This window comes from Vespa velutina, chromosome 23 (assembly GCF_912470025.1).
Source record: "Vespa velutina chromosome 23, iVesVel2.1, whole genome shotgun sequence".
Classification (NCBI taxonomy): domain Eukaryota; kingdom Metazoa; phylum Arthropoda; class Insecta; order Hymenoptera; family Vespidae; genus Vespa; species Vespa velutina.
In genome coordinates this window covers 2816300-2838998 of record NC_062210.1, presented here as the reverse complement: position 1 = coordinate 2838998, position 22699 = coordinate 2816300, and the positions used below count along the sequence as shown (strand labels likewise).

At 27.7% G+C, this 22699-nt stretch overlaps 1 protein-coding gene across 2 annotated transcripts; it reads left to right on the top strand.

Annotated features, from left to right (window-relative positions):
• The first annotated feature begins 3450 nt into the window (after positions 1 to 3450).
• Positions 3451 to 22615, top strand: LOC124956672 (plastin-2). 2 transcript variants are annotated; one of them, XM_047512805.1, is made up of 4 exons: positions 3451 to 3640; positions 17975 to 18405; positions 18547 to 19765; positions 19860 to 22615. In XM_047512805.1, exons 1-4 carry the CDS (start codon positions 3590 to 3592, stop codon positions 20052 to 20054), a joined length of 1896 nt encoding a protein of 631 aa, XP_047368761.1. In that variant the 5' UTR covers positions 3451 to 3589; the 3' UTR covers positions 20055 to 22615. The 2 variants fall into 2 exon arrangements, with proteins under 2 accessions (XP_047368761.1, XP_047368760.1); XM_047512804.1 differs by lacking the exon at positions 3451 to 3640 and adding an exon at positions 17153 to 17285.
• The last annotated feature ends 84 nt before the right edge of the window (positions 22616 to 22699 follow it).

The following is a 22699-nucleotide window of genomic DNA, read 5'->3' as shown; positions in this document are numbered from 1 at the left end:
TCGTCGAATGACAAAAAATTTTGTTTTTAAATCGTTGATTAACTATTAGAAAAACAATTTTTATTTCAACTCAGAAGGTTTAGACGATTAGATGATATTATTAAGTAGGATTATTTATTATTATTATTATTATTATTATTATTATTATTATTTCTTTTTTCTTTTTTTTTTTTTTTATAATAATAGTGACTTATCGTTCGTTTCTTATAACATTTTTATCATCAGGGAAATTTTTTTCAATTGAAAATGGTTATTATATAGTATTATTAGTATTACTTTCATTGATGTATTAGACCAAAACCTCGTATATAATCTTATCTCATTCTTTTTCTTTTTCTCTCTCTCTCTCTCTCTCTCTCTCTCTTTTTTATTGACTTATTAATAATTAATAGTAATTAATATTAATAATTATTATATATATATATATATATAATATTACAATTATATAATAACAATTAATACTAATTATTATTAAGGTTTCTTTTTGTTTTTTCATTTAGATAGTGTTAATGCTCGCTATTATTATTATTATTATTATTATTATTATTATTATTACTATTATTATTATTATTATTGCTATTATTATTATTATTATTATTATTATTATTATTATTATTATTATTATTATTATTATTATTATTTTACTAGTATTACGCTTATTGATGCATTCGTTTACTGAATAGTAATTATCGACTGAACAATTGTCATAGAATTTATTTTTTATTTGTCCTATTTATACTATATACTCTCTAATGCACGTTCTAATAATTTATCATAATAACTTTTCAATCGTATTTTTGTATCGATTCTGTTTAACAATACAAAAGAAATAAATAAAATTAAATAAAATTTATTTGAATAACTAAACTTTTGGTATATATATATATATATATGGTCAAGTAAAAAGTTATTTTATTTATTTATTTAATTATTTATTAAAATAGTTTTAATAATCGAGAAATGAATAGAGAAAGAGAGATATATATATATATTTTTTTTTTTAATTTCCCTTTAAGTTTTCAATCGTAGATATATATGACATTGAGAAGATTCTAGCAAAGACATGATTTTTCCCCGCTTACAAAGCATGAAATAATCGTAGACGTTATCATACATAAGTACATATTTATGAGACGATGAATAATCGTAAATTAATTATTAGACGCTGCGCTAAAAGATTTACTTGTAAGGAATTATATTGCATTGCTTTTTTTTATGGCTTTTTTTTTTTAATAAAAAAAAAGAAAAAGTAAGACAAACTTATACGTAAATTTATACATATATATATATATAAAAAACTATATTAAAGTATATGCGTATATGTATATATATAATTAAATTATATGCATTTTTATTATTTCTCATATTTCCTTTTCGAAATATTGCTATAATGAATATAAGATAAATGTTGAAATATTATTTAAAAAAAAAAGAAAGAGAGATAAAGAGAAAGAGAGTAAGAAAATTCTTATTATTAATAATCGTTTTATTATTAATATTGTATTATTGTTTTTTATTTATTATTAATCGTTCATTTCAATCATAAGTATAAATGGTAATTTAAAAAGAAAAGAAAGAAGTGTAATACTTCTCTTATAATATATAGAAAGAAAATGTTCAAATATATATATATATATATATATATATATATATATAAAAATCATTTTTTATTTTACGATGTAAATCAAATGACGCATATCAGTATGGAAACAAATAGGAACTAAATCACATGACTGAGTCAGCTTTGGATATTTCTGATCTACGTATTTATGTACATATGTATATATGTATATATGTTAGTAAGACACTTGTCGTGTTGTTGCTTCGTAATAGAAAAATGAATCATCCTTGTGGGATTTCATTTGAAGAAAGATCATCTAATCACGCGATGACTCTCAGTCATCTTTTTTACAATATAATTTACATATATATATATATATATATATTTATGAGATATTCATATATATATATATATATAACTAATTGATTCACGCATTTCTTTGTTACATCGAACGATCGATCGATTATTTTCCTCATTGTGTACGAATCTTTTGTTTAATACTTATCTAAAAAGTCTAGATTCAGATTAAAAAAAAAAAAAAAAAAAAGAAAAAGAAAAAGAAAGAAAAAAGAAGAAAGAATGAGATTAGAAATTCTCTTTCAATCAAAGCTTTCCATTTTGTAAAAGTCGATGACCCACTTCAAGACGGATTTTTAACAAATGACTTCGCTCGGTTCTGAGTCAAAGAAACAATTTGTGTTGTAATAATGCGCGAGAATGACGCTTTAAAGATATTTCTTTTGAAAGGAATGAAAGACGTTTCTTCCTTTCTACTCGACAATTCTAACACTTTTTTCACTTCACATCAAACGACGAGATATACATACATATGCATATATATATATATATATATATATATATAATCGTAGAAACTTTACGAATACGAATTTCCAATTGAAGTTGCTTAAATTTGATAGGGGATTTGAAATAAATATTATGTAAAATGTATCTTTTTCAATTTCAAATCCCACAAGATATATATGTATATATATATAATTATATAAACGTAAAATTTCGTTTGGAATACGAATTTGAATTCGATATTATCGAAATGTATTGAAAAAAAAAAAAAAAGAAAAAGAAAAAAAAAAGAAAAGAAAAGAAAAGAGAGAAAAAGAAAAAGAAATAGGAAGAAAAAGATCAATGGGATTATTCATGTATTGCCAGAAAACACGTTGGTTAGTTTCCGGTTAGGAGATAGTAAAAAAATGTGAGAAGTGTGGTAGACAAAAGGAAAGGAAAGAGAGAGAGAGAGAGAGAGAGAGAGAGAAAGAGAAAGAGAAGAAGAAGGGAGAGGGGAAAAACGTCAGACACGAGTTGGAATAACATTTTTGTGACGGTTATTCGATATATGTGAAACGTCGTAATTTGGCCCTAGGGATTTGTCGAATAGACGTGTCAACGGTTGCCTGGTCTTAACCGAACTAAACCAAAAATTATAGGATGACGAGCTTCGGAAGTATTCGTTAAATTTCGTTTATGTTCGGTTCGGATGGCGCGCGCTGCGGTGTCCCGGCCATCGCGGTAACGGCATTCAGTCTTCGTCGCGACTCCGTTTCGTTTGGACTTTAGCTCGAAGGACGCAGTGAATATTTCGGTATACATATACATATATATATATATACATATATATATATATATGTATACGTATATACGTATAGTAATAATATCGTGTGTTTCCTCCTCGAACGTCCGTTTTAGTTAGTTAGATCTTGTTATAGAAATATAATTGCGTCGTGGAATTTCGTCGTGCCATTGTTAAATATTAGAGGCACGACGAATAAGAAGATATAAAAAAAAAAAAAAAAAAAAAAAAAAAAAAAAAAAAGAAAAAAAAGAAAAAAAAATAGGTAAAAGAAAGAAGAAGGTGAGAAAGAAAGAAAAAGAGAGAGAGAAAAAGAGAGAGAGGGAACGTATATCGAGCTAATAGAGAGAAGAGAAAGGAAAGGCGGAAGGATTATATATATACATACATACATATATATATATATATACATATATATATATATATATATATATTCGGGCAACATGGCCACCGCGATCGACGACCGACAGGAACTCCTCGAACAATTTCAAGCTGTAAGTCCTTTATCAATCTTTATCGTTTGATGTGTTTCTTTTCTTTCTTTCTTTCTTTTTTTTTTTTTCTTCCTTTCTTTCTTTCTTTCTTTTTCTTTTTACGTTTAAATGATCGTTCTTCTTTTCTTTTATTTTTTTTTCCTCTGTTTTCACAATCGATGTTCCAAATGTATACGATCGTTTACGATAGAAAGGATAAGTGGTGTACGGTTTTCTGTTAGTCATTGTTACATTGATACAAACTGGATGGGTTAGAACGGCGTGGCTCGGCGGTGGTTTATCGATCGCCGGTTTTATCAGCGTGCTCCTGTGAAAACCCACCCTCGTGGAATAACCACGTTTGTGAGTGTCACACCCGTTCCTCATTCTTCACATTACATTATTTTCTCTACTTTTCTTTTTTATTTATTTCTTTTTTTTTTTTTTTCATTTTTTTTTCATTATCTCCTTTTTTCCTTTCTTTTTTCTTTCTTTTTCTTTCTTTTTCTTTTTGAGTTCCTACGTCCGTTCGAAATATTTTTCAAATGCTCTTTATTATATTTTTCACACTCGTTGTTCGTTCTTCTTCTTTCTTTTTTTTTTTTTTTTTTTGTTACTTTTTTTGTTTTTTTTTTCGACACTGTCACGTGACTATATTAATTTTATATTTAAATGTAATTTAAAAACGATCGTATATATATATATATATATATATATATATATATATATATCTTTATATGATATACATCTATCATATATACATCTTTTATACGATAATAAGAATAATATATAATAATAATAGTAATAATAATATTGTTGTGTTATATAAATTATATATAGATATTATATGATTATTGTTATAATTGATTTTATTAGATACATAATAACGAACTTTTGGTTCGTTTCTATTTCGATAAAAAAAAAAAAAAAAAAAAAAAAAAAAAATTTCGACTAGTCTTATATGAATGCATTAACGACGAATACGATGCATTAAATTTTTCGAATGAAGGACGATACGTAATTTTACACTGTAAAATGGTCGTTGCATACGTTTGCAGTTAAGAATATGTCGTTAAAGCGATATTATATATAAAGTGCCTTTTCGTCGGATCATATCTTATATTCGTATCCTTGGAATTGCCGATATAGAAAACGAACGAATGAACGAACGAACGAATGCACAAGTTTAACATTTCCTTTCAATATGCGTTTTATGCATATGACGCTTACTTGACTCTCGTAGTGGAATTACGTAGTCAAAATACGAACGAATATTACTTCGAGTCGAATGCTCTAATAATTCGATACTCATCGATTATCGATTTTTATTCCATCAAATTTAATTTCCGAGTAAATATATAAAAATATAAAAAATTTTTTTTCTTTTCTTAATAAATGTTTTATAACATTGGGAACGAGGTTTAGATTAATATTAATTACAATTACAATTAGTGAATATTTGAATTATATATTTAGATATTTCATTAATAATAATAGTATCGCATAACCTGTACAATCAATTTAAACATTATTAATAAGATATTTAATAAGTAAAATTAATATAGTATTATTATATTATTATATATATATATATATATTTCTTTTCTCTCTTTTTTTTTTTTCATTTACTTTAACATACATACTAGATTCATCACATTATTAATAATATGTAATTTCAATAAGTTATAGTATTAGAGTTGTTTAATAACATTTTTTATATCGATCAATCAAATATATTTTTTATAAATGATCCTATATTAATTAATAAAAAATATACGATACGAAAATATCATCACCAATGACAAAATGCAAGAAATTAATTAACTCTCACAATATTATTTTTTGAATATTCTTTTAGCAAATTTTATTATCTCTTTCGATTAAAGATAAAGGAAAAAAAAAGAAAATATAAAATGATAATGCATGAATCACATATTTTTGTATTAGACTTTAATATAAACAGAAACAGCGATTGTTTGTTATTTCGAATATAAAATATGTATATACATATATACATATGTATAATATGCCTTATATTTATCCACGTGCATGAAGCATGTATGACGTCACGTTTAAAGATCCTTCATTATTATAATCTTTATTTATTTTTTTTTTTTCAACGTCGATGTACCGTTAACGTCGTTATATTTTTTTTTATTTCTTTTTTTTTACTCGAGATCACCGATCGAGAATATTTAATCGATCGATCGATTATTCGTCGGCTCTTTTTTTCTCTCTCTCTCTCTCTCTCTCTCTCTTTTTCTCTTTCTTTATTTATAAAACACGTTCACTAGGATATATAATGCTATCGTTTTAATTAAAGCTTGTATTGGCGGTTTAGAACTAAAGTACTTCATATGTTCGATGCATGTGGTCTTTTATCAACTAAAGTGTTTTTATTGTTTTATATATGTATATTCGATAAGTGGGAGGGAAGGTAGCCATGCATATGTGTGTGTGTGTGTATGGGTGTGTGTGTGTGTGTGTGCGTGCGTGCATCTGTGTGTGCGCGCGCGCTTCGATTTCCATGCTCGATCAATTTCAAATGCCTTTCTTTTACATTTGTTTGAATTACGAACGAGTATATAACTATACGTACGATTCTATTTATTGTTATTATTTTAGTATATGCTTAATAATAATATAATTAGATATTGGTATTAATTAACTGAAGTATTGTATTGCCATTATATCGTATTACAATATATATATATATATATATATATATATGTATATATATATATACGATATAATTATATTATGCTATATTAAATGTTAATATAAAATTATTAATGATATAAGTAAAATTACACGATGGTATTATAATTATATATTTGATATTAATATTAGTAAAATATTAAATAAGTATGTTATTATTACAAACTGTGTGTTCAAATTATATAATCTAAGTTATAATTAAATAATAATATAATAACAAATAAAATGTATATAGTAATTATTATTTATTATATAGAAATTATTATATGCACTATAATATATTATATATGTGTTATAGAATAATTATTGATTATGTTATTATTTAATGACAATTTGAATCATTTCTTAATTCATAGTTGAAAGAATGATTTTCTTTTTTTCTTTTCTTTTTTTTTTCTTGTTGAAAGTGGGGGAGAGGGGTTAACAATGAAGATCGTTTTTACTCAATGATACTTTAGTTTACGATCGGAGAATCCCATCTAAAACAATGACCTTGCGCAAGAGTATGTACTTACCAAGGGAGATGACGAAATTACTCCCTTCCGCCGGCATTGTCGAGAAAGTCTTCTCAATTATCTTATTGATCGTGTTACCGGTGTGAACGCAACCCCTTCCGACATCCGTCGAATGTTGACTCGCGACGTATCAGTATAACATACGTTATACTATAGGGTGGGTCCGTAAAAGATTCATCGTGATGATCTTTAAATAAAAAGAAAAAAAAAAAAAAGAGAAAAAAAGAAAGAAAAGCAATAAAAAAATCAATTTATTCTTTTTGGAGATTTTTTTATAGCATTTTTTTTTTCTTTTTTTTTTTTTCTTCCTTTGCGCGGATTACGAATCAGAAGCCAAAGCTTTTAATACTACAAGCTTGAGTTTTGATGTGGAGCAATTGATTTTTAAAAATCGCTTAAAAATTATTATTTTTTTTTCTTTTTTTTTTTGTGGCTCATTCTCTATCTCTATCTATGTACATATCTGTTTCTTATTACATTCTAGAAAGAGAGAGAGGGAGAGAGAGAGAGAGAGAGAGAGAGAGAGAGATAGAGAGAAGTAAGATCATGCAATGGTATGGAAAATATTACTGGCGTAAGCTTATTGTTAGTCGAACGGGAAGTAATTTCGTGTAAACACCATGGTACATGAATGATCCTTTCCACTGATTCTTCTCATGGTTGCTAACTCATCGTTACCGTGTTCGTTCATGCGAAACTCTTTGCGAACGAAAAAAGAAACGAAAAGATAAAAGAAAAAAAAAAAAAAAAGAACAAGAAGAAAAGAAAAAAGACTATTCTCGACTTATGTACGCATAATATTTAACTAGTCTTCTTTTAGACACTTCGTGTAGGGTGAAATTATTTTCAGTCGATTCTCTCTCTAAACCTGCCATGGGAGAGAGAAAGAGAGAAAGAGAAACCCCCTAAGCGTTCGAACTTCGCGTTGGCACGTGCCATTCTTTTCTTTCTACGAAATCATAACGTTGGCCGTCGTTTATCTCGAAGTTGGGGGTACAACAAGTATTTATACTCTTCCCGTTATCCATTGTATTTCTTTGAACTATTATTAAACCTTTTGAAAGGGTTATCGCGAAGTGAAATTTTAATATTTACAAATATATAAGAAAACGTACAATGACTCAATGTAAAACATTTAACGATGTTATTTAAAATTATTACGTACTAATTAATATTTATCTTAATTTTTAATTTTATATGTTAAATAACTTTGAAGAAAAAAAAATATATATATATATATATCGAATTCTTTTTTGTATTATTGTTTTCTAAAATAAAAGACGATTGATAAATGAAATAAATATTAATGCACATTGAATACACACTTAAAGGTAAAATTTCATAAGTGATAGAATTAATTGTGATTACTTTTTCTTCTCTTTTTTAATAATAATAATAATAATAATAATTTCTCACGGTTAAATATTTTTTTTTCTTTTTTTTTCTTTTTTTTTTTTTTTTTTTTTTTCTATTACTTTTAGTTAAAACCACAGAGAAGGTTTATAAATTTTATTTTATTGTTCATTCAAAGGAAAGAATTTCGTTATAAGTTACAAGCAATTTGTTCTCAATTTACCGTGAGATATCGAACAAAACTATTTCATAGGTTTACGAGCGTGAAATTAATACAGCTAAGAACATTTTTCATAATGAATGAAGTTCATCTTACTCTCTCTCTCTCTCTCTCTCTCTCTCTTTCTCTTTCTCTTTCTCTCTCATCGAACTTTTAATATTATAATAGATTTATTAACTTGCGACAGAAAGAGAGAGAGAGAGAGAGAGAGAGAGAGAGAGAGAGAGAATGTTCATTAATAAATCAATTAAAAAAAAAAAAAAAAAAAAAAAAAAAAAAAAAAAAAATTTCTCAAGTATAATCTTTGTAGAAGCTTTCTAAAGAAGAAAAGACAAGACGAGAAAAGAGAGAGAAAGAGAAAGAGAAAAAAAGGAAAGTGATACCGTGGCAACGATATACTCTCCATTGCGCGATCGTTGTGCCATATTTATTATGCAATATTATACGTTACTGGAATAGTAAATTGAGCGTATGATCGACCACTAAAAATAAGAACATTGCGTAAAAATCTTGCCCTGATCTACATCTACAGAATGGATTAAAAGTTTCCAGGTGATTATTAATTTTCTTTTCTTTTCTTTTTTCTTTTTTTTTCTTTTCCTTTCTTTCTTTTTTTTTTTTTTCTATGCGAGAAATCGATTGCTCTGCTTCGAGACTTTTTTTTTTCCATGTTACATTTTGTTCCCCTTTTTTTTATTTTTTCATATCGTAAAACTAGAAACTTTCCCGCGACGCGAATCTACCCACCATTCGATCCTAGGATCTTCTTTTTTTTTTTTTTTTTTTTTTTTTTTAACCCTTTGAATGCTGAATACTCGTGGCCTATGCAATCTGTATGGACGGCACGCGGCTGGTGCTGACGATTGCCGGGAACTGAATACTTTTTCAGAATGTTGGATAATAGAAACAATTGCCGAATATATACATTTATACCATAGTACGTTGATCATTTTTGCCAGGCGCGTATTTGCGTCCATAGTCCATACAAATAGCATCTGCCGAGCGCGTATATGCGTCTATAGTCTATATCGATAGCTTTCTCTGGACGCATATGTGCGCCCATAGCACTGAAAGGTTTAAGAATAATTGGTAAAAACTAATAGATTTTCCGAATCGTTTAAGATCTTTATCGATTAACAACCTATATATATTTCTATGTTATATACTTGACACTTGTACTCTATGCATCAGTTTTTTTTTTTTTTTTTTTTTTTTTTTTATTTATCTTTTTATTTATCTTTTTATTTGTTCTCTCTGGAAGATCATTTTTTACAAAGAACACGTTTGAATATTTTCATTATTGACAAAAAAAAGAATGTGTATATATAAATATATAGTATTTACTATATATTTATATATAACTTTTAATTTTTATAATAAATTTTTTAAATAGAGAATTGTTATATATAAAAGTTCGAAAGATTAACGAGCTTCTTTTTTTCGTCGATTTCTTTTTATTAAACTCAACAATAGCGTTTGATATTTAACATACGTATTTAATTTTTTTTTTTTTTTTTAATTTTTTTTTTCTACTACTTCCTCGTGTTAATGTATTTTTTTAAAGAGTAATAAAAAAGAAAAGAAAAAAAAGACAATTTCAGAGAGAAGGAAGTCCCTTTCTCAGACTAACAATACCTCTACTTTCCTCTATCTCATTCTCACGTATACTATATACATATATATATATATATATATATATATATATATTATACATATATACATATATATATATATATATATAGTTAGATGCTTAAGGTTTATGTTAAGCTAATGTATGTACACTATACTATGCTTTGTCGGCTCGTTTCCCACGCTTAGAATTCTTATTACGTCCCTGTACTTGTAATTAATTTTTCCTTACTATGTTTTTACAAACGTTAGGTATGAACACATATTTTTCAAATGATTTTCTATTCTTTTATTTTCTTCTTCTTCTTTTTCTTTTTTTTATTCTTTTGATTATGGCAATGGTCTTTTCTTTAATCTGATTTTTAATTTTTTTTTTTTTTTTTTTTTTTTTTTTTTTTTTTTTTTTTTTTATGATGACGTCAATGAATTTTTCTTTTTAATTGATTCTCGTTTTCCTTTTGTGGTCAATACCACAAGATAGATAAGAATTTCTTAGGTGATCATAAAAATTAGTTTTCTTCTTATTTATTTATTTTTTTTTTTTTTTTTATTAGGCTGTTAGTAGGCTTTACAATTTGAAAAATAAAAAAAAAAGATTATATAAAATAGCCTTAAAAGTTCTAAAATTGATTTTTATTATCAGTTGATAACTTTTGGTTTATCACTTAGGATCCAATTGTTTTTCGGCCATCCATCCTGTAGTTGAAAATTAGAGTGACAAGTAAAGTGATTAGGTTTGATAGCAACAATAGGAAATATGTACATAATATCGAACGGAACGGACGATAATATTTTCGTTCTGCGAAATCAGCCTACCGAGACCATCAAATCTTTTCTCTTTTTCATCTTTTTTTTATTTCTCCTTTTACTTCTTCTTTGAAATCTTCGACTGCAGAGAATTTCAATGAGAGCAACCAACGGATTTAAGTACTAAGAATCCTCCCTCGATTGGTCGGTCTTCTGGATAAATATACGAACACGCATACATATATATATATATATATATATATATGTACATATACATATATGTATATATAAGGTATCTCTAGATTGATGAGTCAGAACGGATATGTCTTTTTACGGTATCATGCTTGATAAGTTTGCTTCGAGTTACAGATTGATTAATTTTGTCTTATTTATTATTTTGGTGTATCTTAGCACCTATATATATATATTTTTAGATTTTTATGTATATATATAAGATATGTGTATATATATAAGATTAATTGTAATGAAAAATTATTTTTATAAATATTATTAATAGATATTTATTATTTAATTCTCATTCGAAACAATGGAAAAAAAAAAAAAAAAAGGAAAAATAAAACAAGAAAGAAGTTCTAATCGTATTACATATGAAATTTCCTCTTTTGCATTTATTATCGTTCGACAATTGAGTGAGTAACCATATTTTCCTCGTGATAATTATCAAAATGACAGGCATATACTTAGTAAGGGGAAAATTGGTGGTTAAAACCACGTTGGAAATTTTTATATAAAACGAAAAACAAGATAGATATAGGCCTTGAGTTTCTAATTTTTCTCTGGTAAAATCCTTTTTTTTTTCTTTTTTTTTTTTTTACCATGAAGTACTACAAATTTTCATGAAATTATTTCCCCATTGTTTATTTCTAGCACGTAACACGACAATTCTTGGTCGTTCTTTACAACGACATAATTGTCAAGAAAATGAGCGCCTCACTGAGGCGCGAGTACTTTTACATTATTATATTTTACATGGCTCCTTTATATCCACTTATATATTATATACATTATGTTTAAAATATATGTTTTAGAACATATATATATATATATATATATATATATATATATATATGTATATATATATATATATATATATACATATTTAGAAAATTAGAAAATGGATTGAATTAAAAAATGAAGAAAAGAAATAAAATATATCGTTCATACTAATCCAAATAAAATTCTAATAATGTAGAAAATTATTTATGCACGTTAGATCTATATATATATAATATCGTATATACAATTATTAGAAAAGAATTATGACTTAAATTACCGTGCCGGTAATGTTTGGTAAAGCTAATATATACATACTTATATATCAATTCGAAAGGGGAGCACGATAATATTTGAGAATAAACATAGTGGAGTATAAAGCTTAAATCACGATTACATGATTCATACCATTAAATGTACAATCTGAACGAAGACATAATTTTCTCTGGGCTTCTTTTTTATTTCTTTTTTTTATTTCTTTTTTCTTTCTTCTTTTTTTTTTTTTTTTAAATACTAATTCCTCCATTTTAGAACGTATCTATTTCTAGTACTCTATATACATAGAGATAGACAGAGACAGAGAGACAGAGAGAGAGAGTGAGAGAGAGAGAGAGAGAGAGAGAAAATTAATGAGAGATAAGTTTGCTTTCGTAAAAATATTATAAAATTAAGTAACTTTGAAATTTTCTTTTTCTGCATTTTTTTTTCTACTCATAAAACGTATAAAAATTAATTCATATCTCATAGTATAATACTGTATGCTAATATATTCGCATGTATTTTATATTACAATTAATTTATATTATACTTAGAATGATAGTATTAGTATTATAATAATATTAGTATTATATTATTCATGAAACTAAAGAAATATCCTGATATATTAATATAATTACTTTTTAATATTATATTCGTTAGTTATTAGTATTAGTATTATATTATATTATATTATAATTATAATATAATACTAAAATTAATTATTTCGTAATATTGTTTAGTACGATCAATATCGTATTAAACACGTAACAGTATAGTTATGTTCTAATATATATTTTCAATATAAGTAATAATTGATCGTAGTAAGAAAAAAAGAGAAAAAAGAAAAAAAGGTATATAAATTCCAATATAAGAGTTTTGCAATAAATGATTTTGCATTTAGACAGACAGAAAGAAAGGGGAAAAAAAAAAAAGAAAAAAGAAAAAAGAAAACAGAAAAGAAGAAAAAGAAATTAGGTTACAGAGGGGTTATTAGAACAACTGTAGATAGATATGAGCGAATGGTGAATGGCGGAAAATTGCGCAAGGGATCATGCTAGTACGTAGAACGAATTATAATCTTTTGCGAAGAAAACGACTTTTCATGGGGGCACGAGCACGCATTAACCGCGCGAGTAATTTAACGCTCCTTGAATCTCAGCGACACGAGCCATTTCTAAAAGCGAATCGAGATAAGCTCTTGCATTAGACGCCTTTTAAACGAGTTATTCTTAATGATTAAATAAACAACACGAATCCATTAAACGACCAATTTTTATATATATATATATATATATATATATATATATATTTATATATTTATTTATCTCTGATAATACAAATATATACACACATATATATACATTTATATTATATACACACACAACACACACACATATATACATATATATTATATATACACACGCATTCATCTATCCATTCTCGATGTATGTGTATATATATATATATATATATATATATATATATATATATATATGTATGTATGTATTATATGTAGGTACTTCTTACACAATACATACATATCTATATGTTTTAAATACGATATCAAATAACTCGCAATGAGTTGCACTCTCGATTTCAACCCGACAGTAATTTATCTCTTTAATTAACCTCGTTTCGAATAACGTGTTAATTAATTGATTCATAACAAGCGTGAACACTATAAAATGTAAACATATTGCGGTCAGTTAAGATGATACCTATAATCTTATAAAATGTTAACAATATGTTTTATAATATGTTAACATTTGTTAAATTATTAGATTAGTATATATCATTTATATCGTAATAATAATAATACTAATATAACTTATATATTATTATATACTATACTATTAATTTATATATATATATATATATATATATATACATACTGTATTAATATAGTCTAATTTATATTAATATAGATAAAAGTGTAATATACTACTTACATACCTCTACGTAAAAATTTCTTCAAACGATACTGACTTGTGTCAAGCCTTTCAATTATTGTCAATTCTAATGCATGATGCAAGTCTCTTGTATGTATTTATATGGAAAGTGCGACCTTCATAAATTGTTTCCCGAGGACGTTGCGAGTGTGGGTGGTTGGTGAATCGTCTTTCTCTCTTTCTCATATACTTTTAAATCGCTGAGATACGATGACGTTACCGAAAAAGTATCGCGTTCAAGGCCACTTTCCAGGTCAAGAATAGGCATACACATATTGATTAAACGATTCGATTAAATCGATTGGATATTCGTTCGATAAAATTATATTATTTTAACGTTCGACCTTCTTAATTAATGTTTTAATCATATTAATGATCGATTCTAATTATACTAATGATCGATCGATTTATTTATTTCGTTCGACTATCGAATTACATTAGATAAAATTGTTATTCTTGTCTCTTACGATTGTTGAGAAGTATGTATGTATGTATGTATGTATGTACGTATGTATATATTTATTTCGTATGGAGGGGAAAAAAAGAAAAAAAGAAAAGAAAGAAACAACTAATGTTCGAGTTCGCATTCTAATGAAGGTTAAGCGCTGGTACACGGTCGTTATCTTAGGACATGAGATAAGATAGCATAATATTATCCATTAGCGAGCGACACGGTGTCTTCGGTAGGACAAGGTGACTTTTGAAGGTTTTCCTTACAATCGACACGAGTTTAAATACCAATCATGCCAGTCGAATGACTAATCTCAAACGTAGAACTTTCATTTTGAAATTTTTCGAGCATACAAAAGAAAGAACAAACGAGCGAGCTAGTTAGCGAGCAAGTGAGTGATCGAGCGATCATCGTAATCGAGTGATCTCTGATTGAAGTAAAAAAAAAAAAAAAAGAAAGAAAGAAAGAAGAAAAAAATATAAAAGAAAAAAAAAAAATAATAATAATAATAATAACGATGAAAAGAAAGAATGAATCATTCGATATATATATATAAAAGTGTTATCAGTGTCATTGAAATATATATTAGTGAGTTAGCGGGTTACTTGTTATCTCTCTTTATTCTCAGCGAGAGGATATGTAATCGACAGAGACAGAGGACTATGTGTTAATCGAGATTATATTATGTATGTATGTATGTACGTATGTATATATATGTATATAAATATATATATATATATGTACGTTTATTAACGTGAAACAACTAAGTAAGAGATATCAGTCGTTATTCTTCCTTTTATTTCTAAGGTAATTCTATCGCGATTTCTACGGGTGGGATACTGGGGTACTCTGAGGGACAGGCGCAATGCGATGCCAGTGGAACCAGTTTTCTGGATAAAAGTATTGGAGTGAAAGAGAGAGAGATAGAGATAGAATGAGAGAGAGAGAGAGAGAGAGAGAGAGAGAGAGAGAGAGAGAGAGAGAGAGAGAGAGAGAGAGAGAGAATGACCCCGGGAGAGAGAACGTTGCTTGTACACGTCGAGTGTTTGTTAACTCCCTGTGTGATTTCTTTCAATGTTACTACATTTTGAAAATCTCACTTATTTTGATGAGAATCGTTAGATTTATTATCATCGATGATCCATATTGATTCTATGTCATATTTTATAATTATACTTTGATATTTGCTGATTACACTTTGCGTGATTCATTTCTAAGGAACATTCTGAAAATTGAGCTTCTTGCAATGGTCTTCTTTTTTTTTTTTTTTTTTAATCGATATCAATGATGATGATGATGATGATGATGATGATCTCTAATGTTCGTTTTTATAAATTTTCAAGATTTATTTTCAATATTTTCAAAGTTGGTAACTCATTGTAATTTCTTTCTTTCTTTCTTTCTTTTTCTTTCTTTTTTTTTTTTCTTCTTTTTATTTCTTTTTCTTTTCCTCTCATAAAGAATACATTAGAAATTGATTTTGCGGTTTAATGAAGATCCTTGAATAGATATCAGTGATTATCTTATAAAGATCATATTCTCTTTTTCTTGTTGAAAAATATCCTCATCTCCGTTAAAGATAAACTTTCTTTATCCTTTTTTTTTTCTTTTCTGAAAAAAAAAGGAAAAAAAATCTCGTTATAATAGATATCAAGATTTATCTCTCCGATTATGGAAATATCCTATAAGATAATCTGATTTCTAACTGGTGTTATCATCTCTCGTGACCAATCGTCGACAATCTATCTGGCATTTATTTCATTGTCAGACCCGACGATGACGAATACCTGTGTAATAAGCTTATCGCAAATAGCATTTATGTAACATCATAATCAATAACGATTATTACCAGAATTGTTATCCCTCGTATCTCATTGATTCCATCGAATGAGTAAAGCCTATTAATTCAAATTTAACTTTCGGCCAATTTGAATCAGCTGTGAGAATAATAATCACCTGTGTCTATCAGCTGGACATCGGTTTACGTATTACGTATCGGTGAGATAAAGAGGATGGAGATGTAATAGAGAAAGGGGAATGGGTGTTGAAGGAGGAGAGGAGGGGGATGGGGAGGAGGAGAGTTGTGTAGAATCATGAAAGAGGAAACTCGCTCGAGTCAAAATGGCTTTTAGATTTTTCGTAGTAAAACAACGTGCGCGTGATTACAAATGTAAACAAAATAAAATCTCTGCATTTATTGTCATCTTTACGACCCACACACTTTCGTGGGATAGCAAAGAGAAATTCCGCGTTTTCCCACAAATGATTCATTTACAGTACTATATAGATCAATTTTATGATCTATCTATTAATCCATTATATCTACATGAGAAGTGATAAATGCTTGGTTACGTTATATATATGTATGTGTGTATATATATATATATATATATATATGTATACTTTAGAGTTAGAGTTCTTTGAAATAAATTCTACGATATATATATTCTTCATCTCTTTCTATTTTTCTTTCTTTTTGTTTTTTTCTTTTTCTTCCTTTTTTTTTTCCTCCTCCTCCTTCTACTCATATTATCAGGTATGTTTAACGATAAGATTGATAAGGGTAAACGCATCATAGTTCAGTTCTCGTGTAAACGTCAGTCGAAGAAGCAGTTTAACGCAGCTTTTGCTGTCCGTTTTTTTTTTTTTTTTGAGTGGGATTTCTTCGAACCATTTTTTTTTTTGGGGGGGTTTTTTTTTTTTCTTATTTTCGTTTGGTTTTATTATCGTACGAATAATGGAGATCTTAAAGTTAAGAAGATGGGATATCATGGAAGAATATTTTCGTGATTTTGGTCGTTTATTTAATTTAGTAAGTAGATTTGAAATTCTTTTTCTTTGGGTGCGAGTTTTAACGATGAAAAGCATTCGTTGATCGACGACAGTGCCAACGTTGTTTCCGAGGAATGCTTACGTAGGAACGCGTAGGGTCGATTAACCCCGATCAGCACTCTTCTAACAGAGGCTCTTATGTACACACACACACACACACACACACACACACATATATATATATATATATACATACTATATACCTATAGTATTTACTACGTAGAAGAGCACTGTAATATTATCGTTCTGTTATTTGAGTTATCATTAATAATCGAAAATCATTACAAGATGTTTTAATCATTGTAATGATTTAATCAGATATTATAGTTGAGCAATTTATCATCTAATTATTCATACAGAAAATATTTATACTTAAAATACGTTATAATATCATTATAAGGATTATAAATTATATTATTATATATAGAAAAATATATATATATATATATATATATATATATATATATAATATAATAAACACAATTGAAAATACACATGTCTATATATATATATGTATATATTAATAAGAGTGACACATTATAAAACGATTAATGTGTGTTTTATTATTAATGATTGAAAATTTAGTTATTTATACTGTCTTGTTTCTTTTTGTTTTGTTTTGTTTTGTTTTTCTTTATTTATTTATTTATTTTTTGCATGTATACACAGATCGATGCAAATGGCGATGGATTTATCGATCTGGCTGAACTACGAAATGCATTGGACGTTTGCGGATTTAAAATGCCCGGCTATAAAGTGCGACAAATGATCGAGGAGTATGACGACAAACAGAGACTACAACACAAGGGCCGGCTGTCCTTCGACGAGTTCGAGAAACTCTGTAAGGAGCTTAAGGCCAACGAACTTGGATCCACTTTCAAGCACGTCGTCTCGAAAAAGGAGAATCTTGAAACGTTGGGAGGAATTTCGGAAGCGTCAAGCGTTGGTACGACTCATTCCGTTAGACTCGAGGAACAACTTGCCTTCAGTGATTGGATCAATACTAATCTTGCACATGATCCCGATTTGAAACATTTGTTACCTATCGATTCTGAGGGCAAGACTCTTTATGACAAGGTTAAGGATGGCATACTTCTTTGGTAGGTATTTCTTTTTTTTTTTTTTTTTTTTTTTTTTTTTGTTCAATTCATCTTCCTTTTTTTGCTTATGTTTTCTCTTAAAAATAAAATCCAAATTGTGAATACAAAATTAATAAATTGTTTTTCAATAAATTGTTACAGTAAAATCATCAATCATTCTTGTCCGGATACCATAGACGAAAGAACCATCAACAAGAAGAGTCTGACATTGTATAAGAAGCATGAAAATTTGACGCTTGCATTATCATCGGCACAATCTATTGGTTGCAATATCATCAATATTGATGCTCATGATCTTACCAAAGGATCACCTCACTTGGTTTTAGGTCTCTTATGGCAAATTATTAGAATTGGTTTATTCAATCAAATTACTTTAGAGAATTGTCCTGGTTTGGCGACGTTATTACAAGACGGTGAACGTATTGAAGATCTTCTAAAACTTTCTCCCGAGTCTATACTATTGAGATGGGTTAATCATCATTTAGAAAACGCTGGTATCGCTAGAAGATGCAATAACTTCCAATCAGACATCACGGATTCTGAAATTTATACTTACTTGATTAAACAAATTGCACCTAATACTGCTGGCGTCACCGTCGAAGCTTTAATGGAACCAAATCATTTGTCACGAGCTGAAATCATGCTTCAACAAGCTGCAAAATTAGGTTGTCGCAGTTTTGTTACACCCAGTGATGTCGTCAATGGTATTTATAAACTCAATCTTGCATTCGTCGCAAACATGTTTAACAATTATCCTGGCCTGGATAAGCCTGAGAACAATATCGAAGGATTGGAATCATTGGAAGAGACTCGGGAAGAGAAAACATATAGAAATTGGATGAATTCTATGGGTGTGGTACCTCACGTCAATTGGCTTTATTCCGATCTTGCCGATGGATTAGTAATCTTCCAATTATATGACATCATAAAACCTGGTACAGTCAATTGGCACAAAGTTCATAAAAAGTTTACCAAGTTAAGAAAATTCATGGAGAAATTAGAAAACTGCAATTACGTGGTTGAACTTGGAAAACAGATGAACTTTTCATTGGTCGGTATAGCAGGACAGGATATTAATGATGGGAACGCGACCTTGACATTGGCTCTCATCTGGCAATTGATGAGGTCTTATACTTTGTCAATTTTGACGTCATTGACTGGTACGCAGGGCAGTACTCTGGTCGAAAAAGAGATCGTACAATGGGTTAATTCTAAATTGCAAGGAGCAGGGAAGAGTAGTAGTATCAAAAGTTTTCAGGATTACGCGATATCGGATGGTAAGGTAGTGATCGATTTGATCGACGCTATCAAACCCGGGTCTGTTAATTATGATCTTGTTAAGGAGGGTGGTACAGAGGAAGTGAGTCATTTGTAATAATTAGTTATAATGTTAGATATCAAATTGTTACTTCGGAGAGTTCAACGTTGTTCTAATTAAATTATTGAAATTGTAGGAAAACCTCGACAACGCCAAATATGCGATATCCTTGGCACGAAAATGTGGTGCTCGGGTCTATGCATTACCAGAAGACATAACCGAGGTAAAACCGAAGATGGTGATGACCGTGTTCGCCTGTTTGATGGCGATGGACTACATCCCCAATATGGATTCAGTAAAGCAGCAAAATAACGTGAATAACAGTCAATAATGTCGAGCCATATTTTTACCGTCGTGCCGTTACTTTCCTACGCGAGAACTTTTGATAGGGCATTACATTTCCTTGTGCTCTATGTCTCTTCCAACAACGTAATAATAATAATAATAATTATAATAATAATAATAATAATAATAATAATGAATAATAATAATAATAATAATAATAATAATAATGAATAATAATAATAATATTAATATTAATAATAATGATAATAATAATTATTATTATTATTATATAATAATAATAATTGTATATACGTAGGTTAGGATAGCTTCTTTTTCACGATTCATTAGGATCAAACTTGAGAATAGAAAATGGCGGGACAGAAAGAGAAAATAGATGTTCGTACTGTTGTTTATGTGTGTGTGTGTGTGTGTGTGTGCGCGCGCGTGTGTGTGTATATGCATGTCCCTTTTTATATAATGCCAGGAGAATCAAAAAAAAAAAAAAGAAAAAGAAAAAAAAAAGAAAAAAAAAATATTTGCTGTGTTATTATACTTATTAGATACTTATGAAATGATAGAAACGATTCTCCTCATCGGTAACTCTCTTCATTGGATATTCATTGGATTTCTCGGTATATTTTTTTAATCGTTAAATCATGTCCTTCATCTTTGCGTCGCTCCAAATCTAAATCATTTAAATAAGAGAAAAATTGTGAACTGTGATCGAACTGTTATGTGCTTAAGTTATGTTCAAACTTAAAATGATAAGAGCTCTTGACTCATCTTTTTTTTTCTTTCTTTTTTTTCTTTCTTTCTTTCTTTCTTTCTTTTTTTTTTTTTTTTTTTTTTTTCCGTGCACTTCATCGAAGTGCGATGGAACGAAATTAGTTATACCAATCGAAAAATATTTTCAAAAATTAATTAATCTCATTGCTCAACGTTAAATTATAATTTTTACTATCATTTGTGTGGAGTGCTTTGATGATGGATAGCATGCTAGATATATTATATACGTGTGTATATATATGTATATACTTATATACTTATATATATATATATATATATGTACACACACAGGTACGCGTTTATAAATATAAAAGGACTGTCCTTAGCTTACAGATACATTGTTTTACAATTTTGCAATCATGTTAATGTCAATCAAAAGGTTTATAGAAAATAACCTTTCTAGTATAGGATATAAAAAATCGATAAACTATGTTTATGCAAGATTTTTTTTACACATATGCTCTTTCAAGAATGTAATATACATTCCAAATTTTTTCTAGAATTTTTTCCGAAGCATTTTATGAAGCCGCCCTCCGAAGTGAAATGTGTTTCATAGTAAACATTTTGTAACTTTTTTCAATAATGATATTACAAAACGATAAAGAAGAAAACGGTACATAATTTGTAATCACGTTTTTCTACGATTTTCTAATGCGATATAATTTGATAAGATTATTGACAGAATGTCTTTCTTTTTTTTTCTTTTTTCTTTTTTTTTTTTTTTTTTTTTTTACGATTTCTATCAAATAGATTCGTACGATGTCGAATGATAAAAAAATTAAAAAATTAAAAAAAAGAATATAAAAAAAAAAAAAAAAAGAAAAAAAAATTAGAGCATTACGAATAAGGATAAAAGAGATTAGAAAAATGTCTACCGATAGATTAGAATCAACGATGCCCACCAAAGCTATGATCTTTTTTTTTCTTTTTTTTTTTCACGCGTATCTGTAAACGTATCTAATTTCCTTGAGCTTAGTTAAGAAGTTCTAAGAAGAACGAGCTCCCCATAAAAAAAAGAAAAAAAAAAATTAGATTTATCGTGCGCCAATGCGATTAGATTTTTATATGATTTAAGAGAAAATCAATAAAATTGTGCCACTGATTGTATGAAATCGAAAGGAAAGTAGAAAAAGAAAGGGCACGCTTTTGAAAAATTTCATCGAATTTCAATTGTCCTCTTAAAAAGTGCAATAAATATATGTGCATATCCATCTGTAGCTAACTTAAGGAAAAGAAAAAAAATAAACAAAGGGTTTTTTTTTTTTTTTTTTTTTTTTTTACGAATATATTTCAAACAATCGTCGAATCATATCAAAAATAAAAGCGAAAATAAAAATAAAAAATAAAAAACGAAATACGTAAATCTTTTAACGTGGATCTGTCGAAGACAATTGTCCTAATATTTTATAAAAAAAAAAAAAGAAGAAAAAAAAAAAAAGAAAGGAAAAAAAGTATCATTAAACTAACAAAAGGAAATCGACGAAATAAACTTAAATAGCACATGCATATTAGACTTTAAAAATAAATAGCAATTTATAATTAATTTGCAGAAAGAAAAAAAAAAACGTGTGTGGAATTTTGAAGAATTTCCTATTTGAATAAAATAATGATTAAGATTTATGGTTGGTAATGTAAGAAAATAAAAATATATAATAATCATTCGAATAGATCAGTTTTCATGATCATGCAAAAAAGAAAAAAAAAAAAAAGTAAAAGAAAATATTGCGCATACGAAATATACCATAAGAGGTGTACGACGTAAACTCATAAAATTATTAACTTGTATATTCATCATGGAAATAAACAAAAAAATGTCCTCAATCTTTATTGATAGGATGACGTAACCCAAACATAATATATATGTGTATATATATATATATATATATATATATATATATATTATTT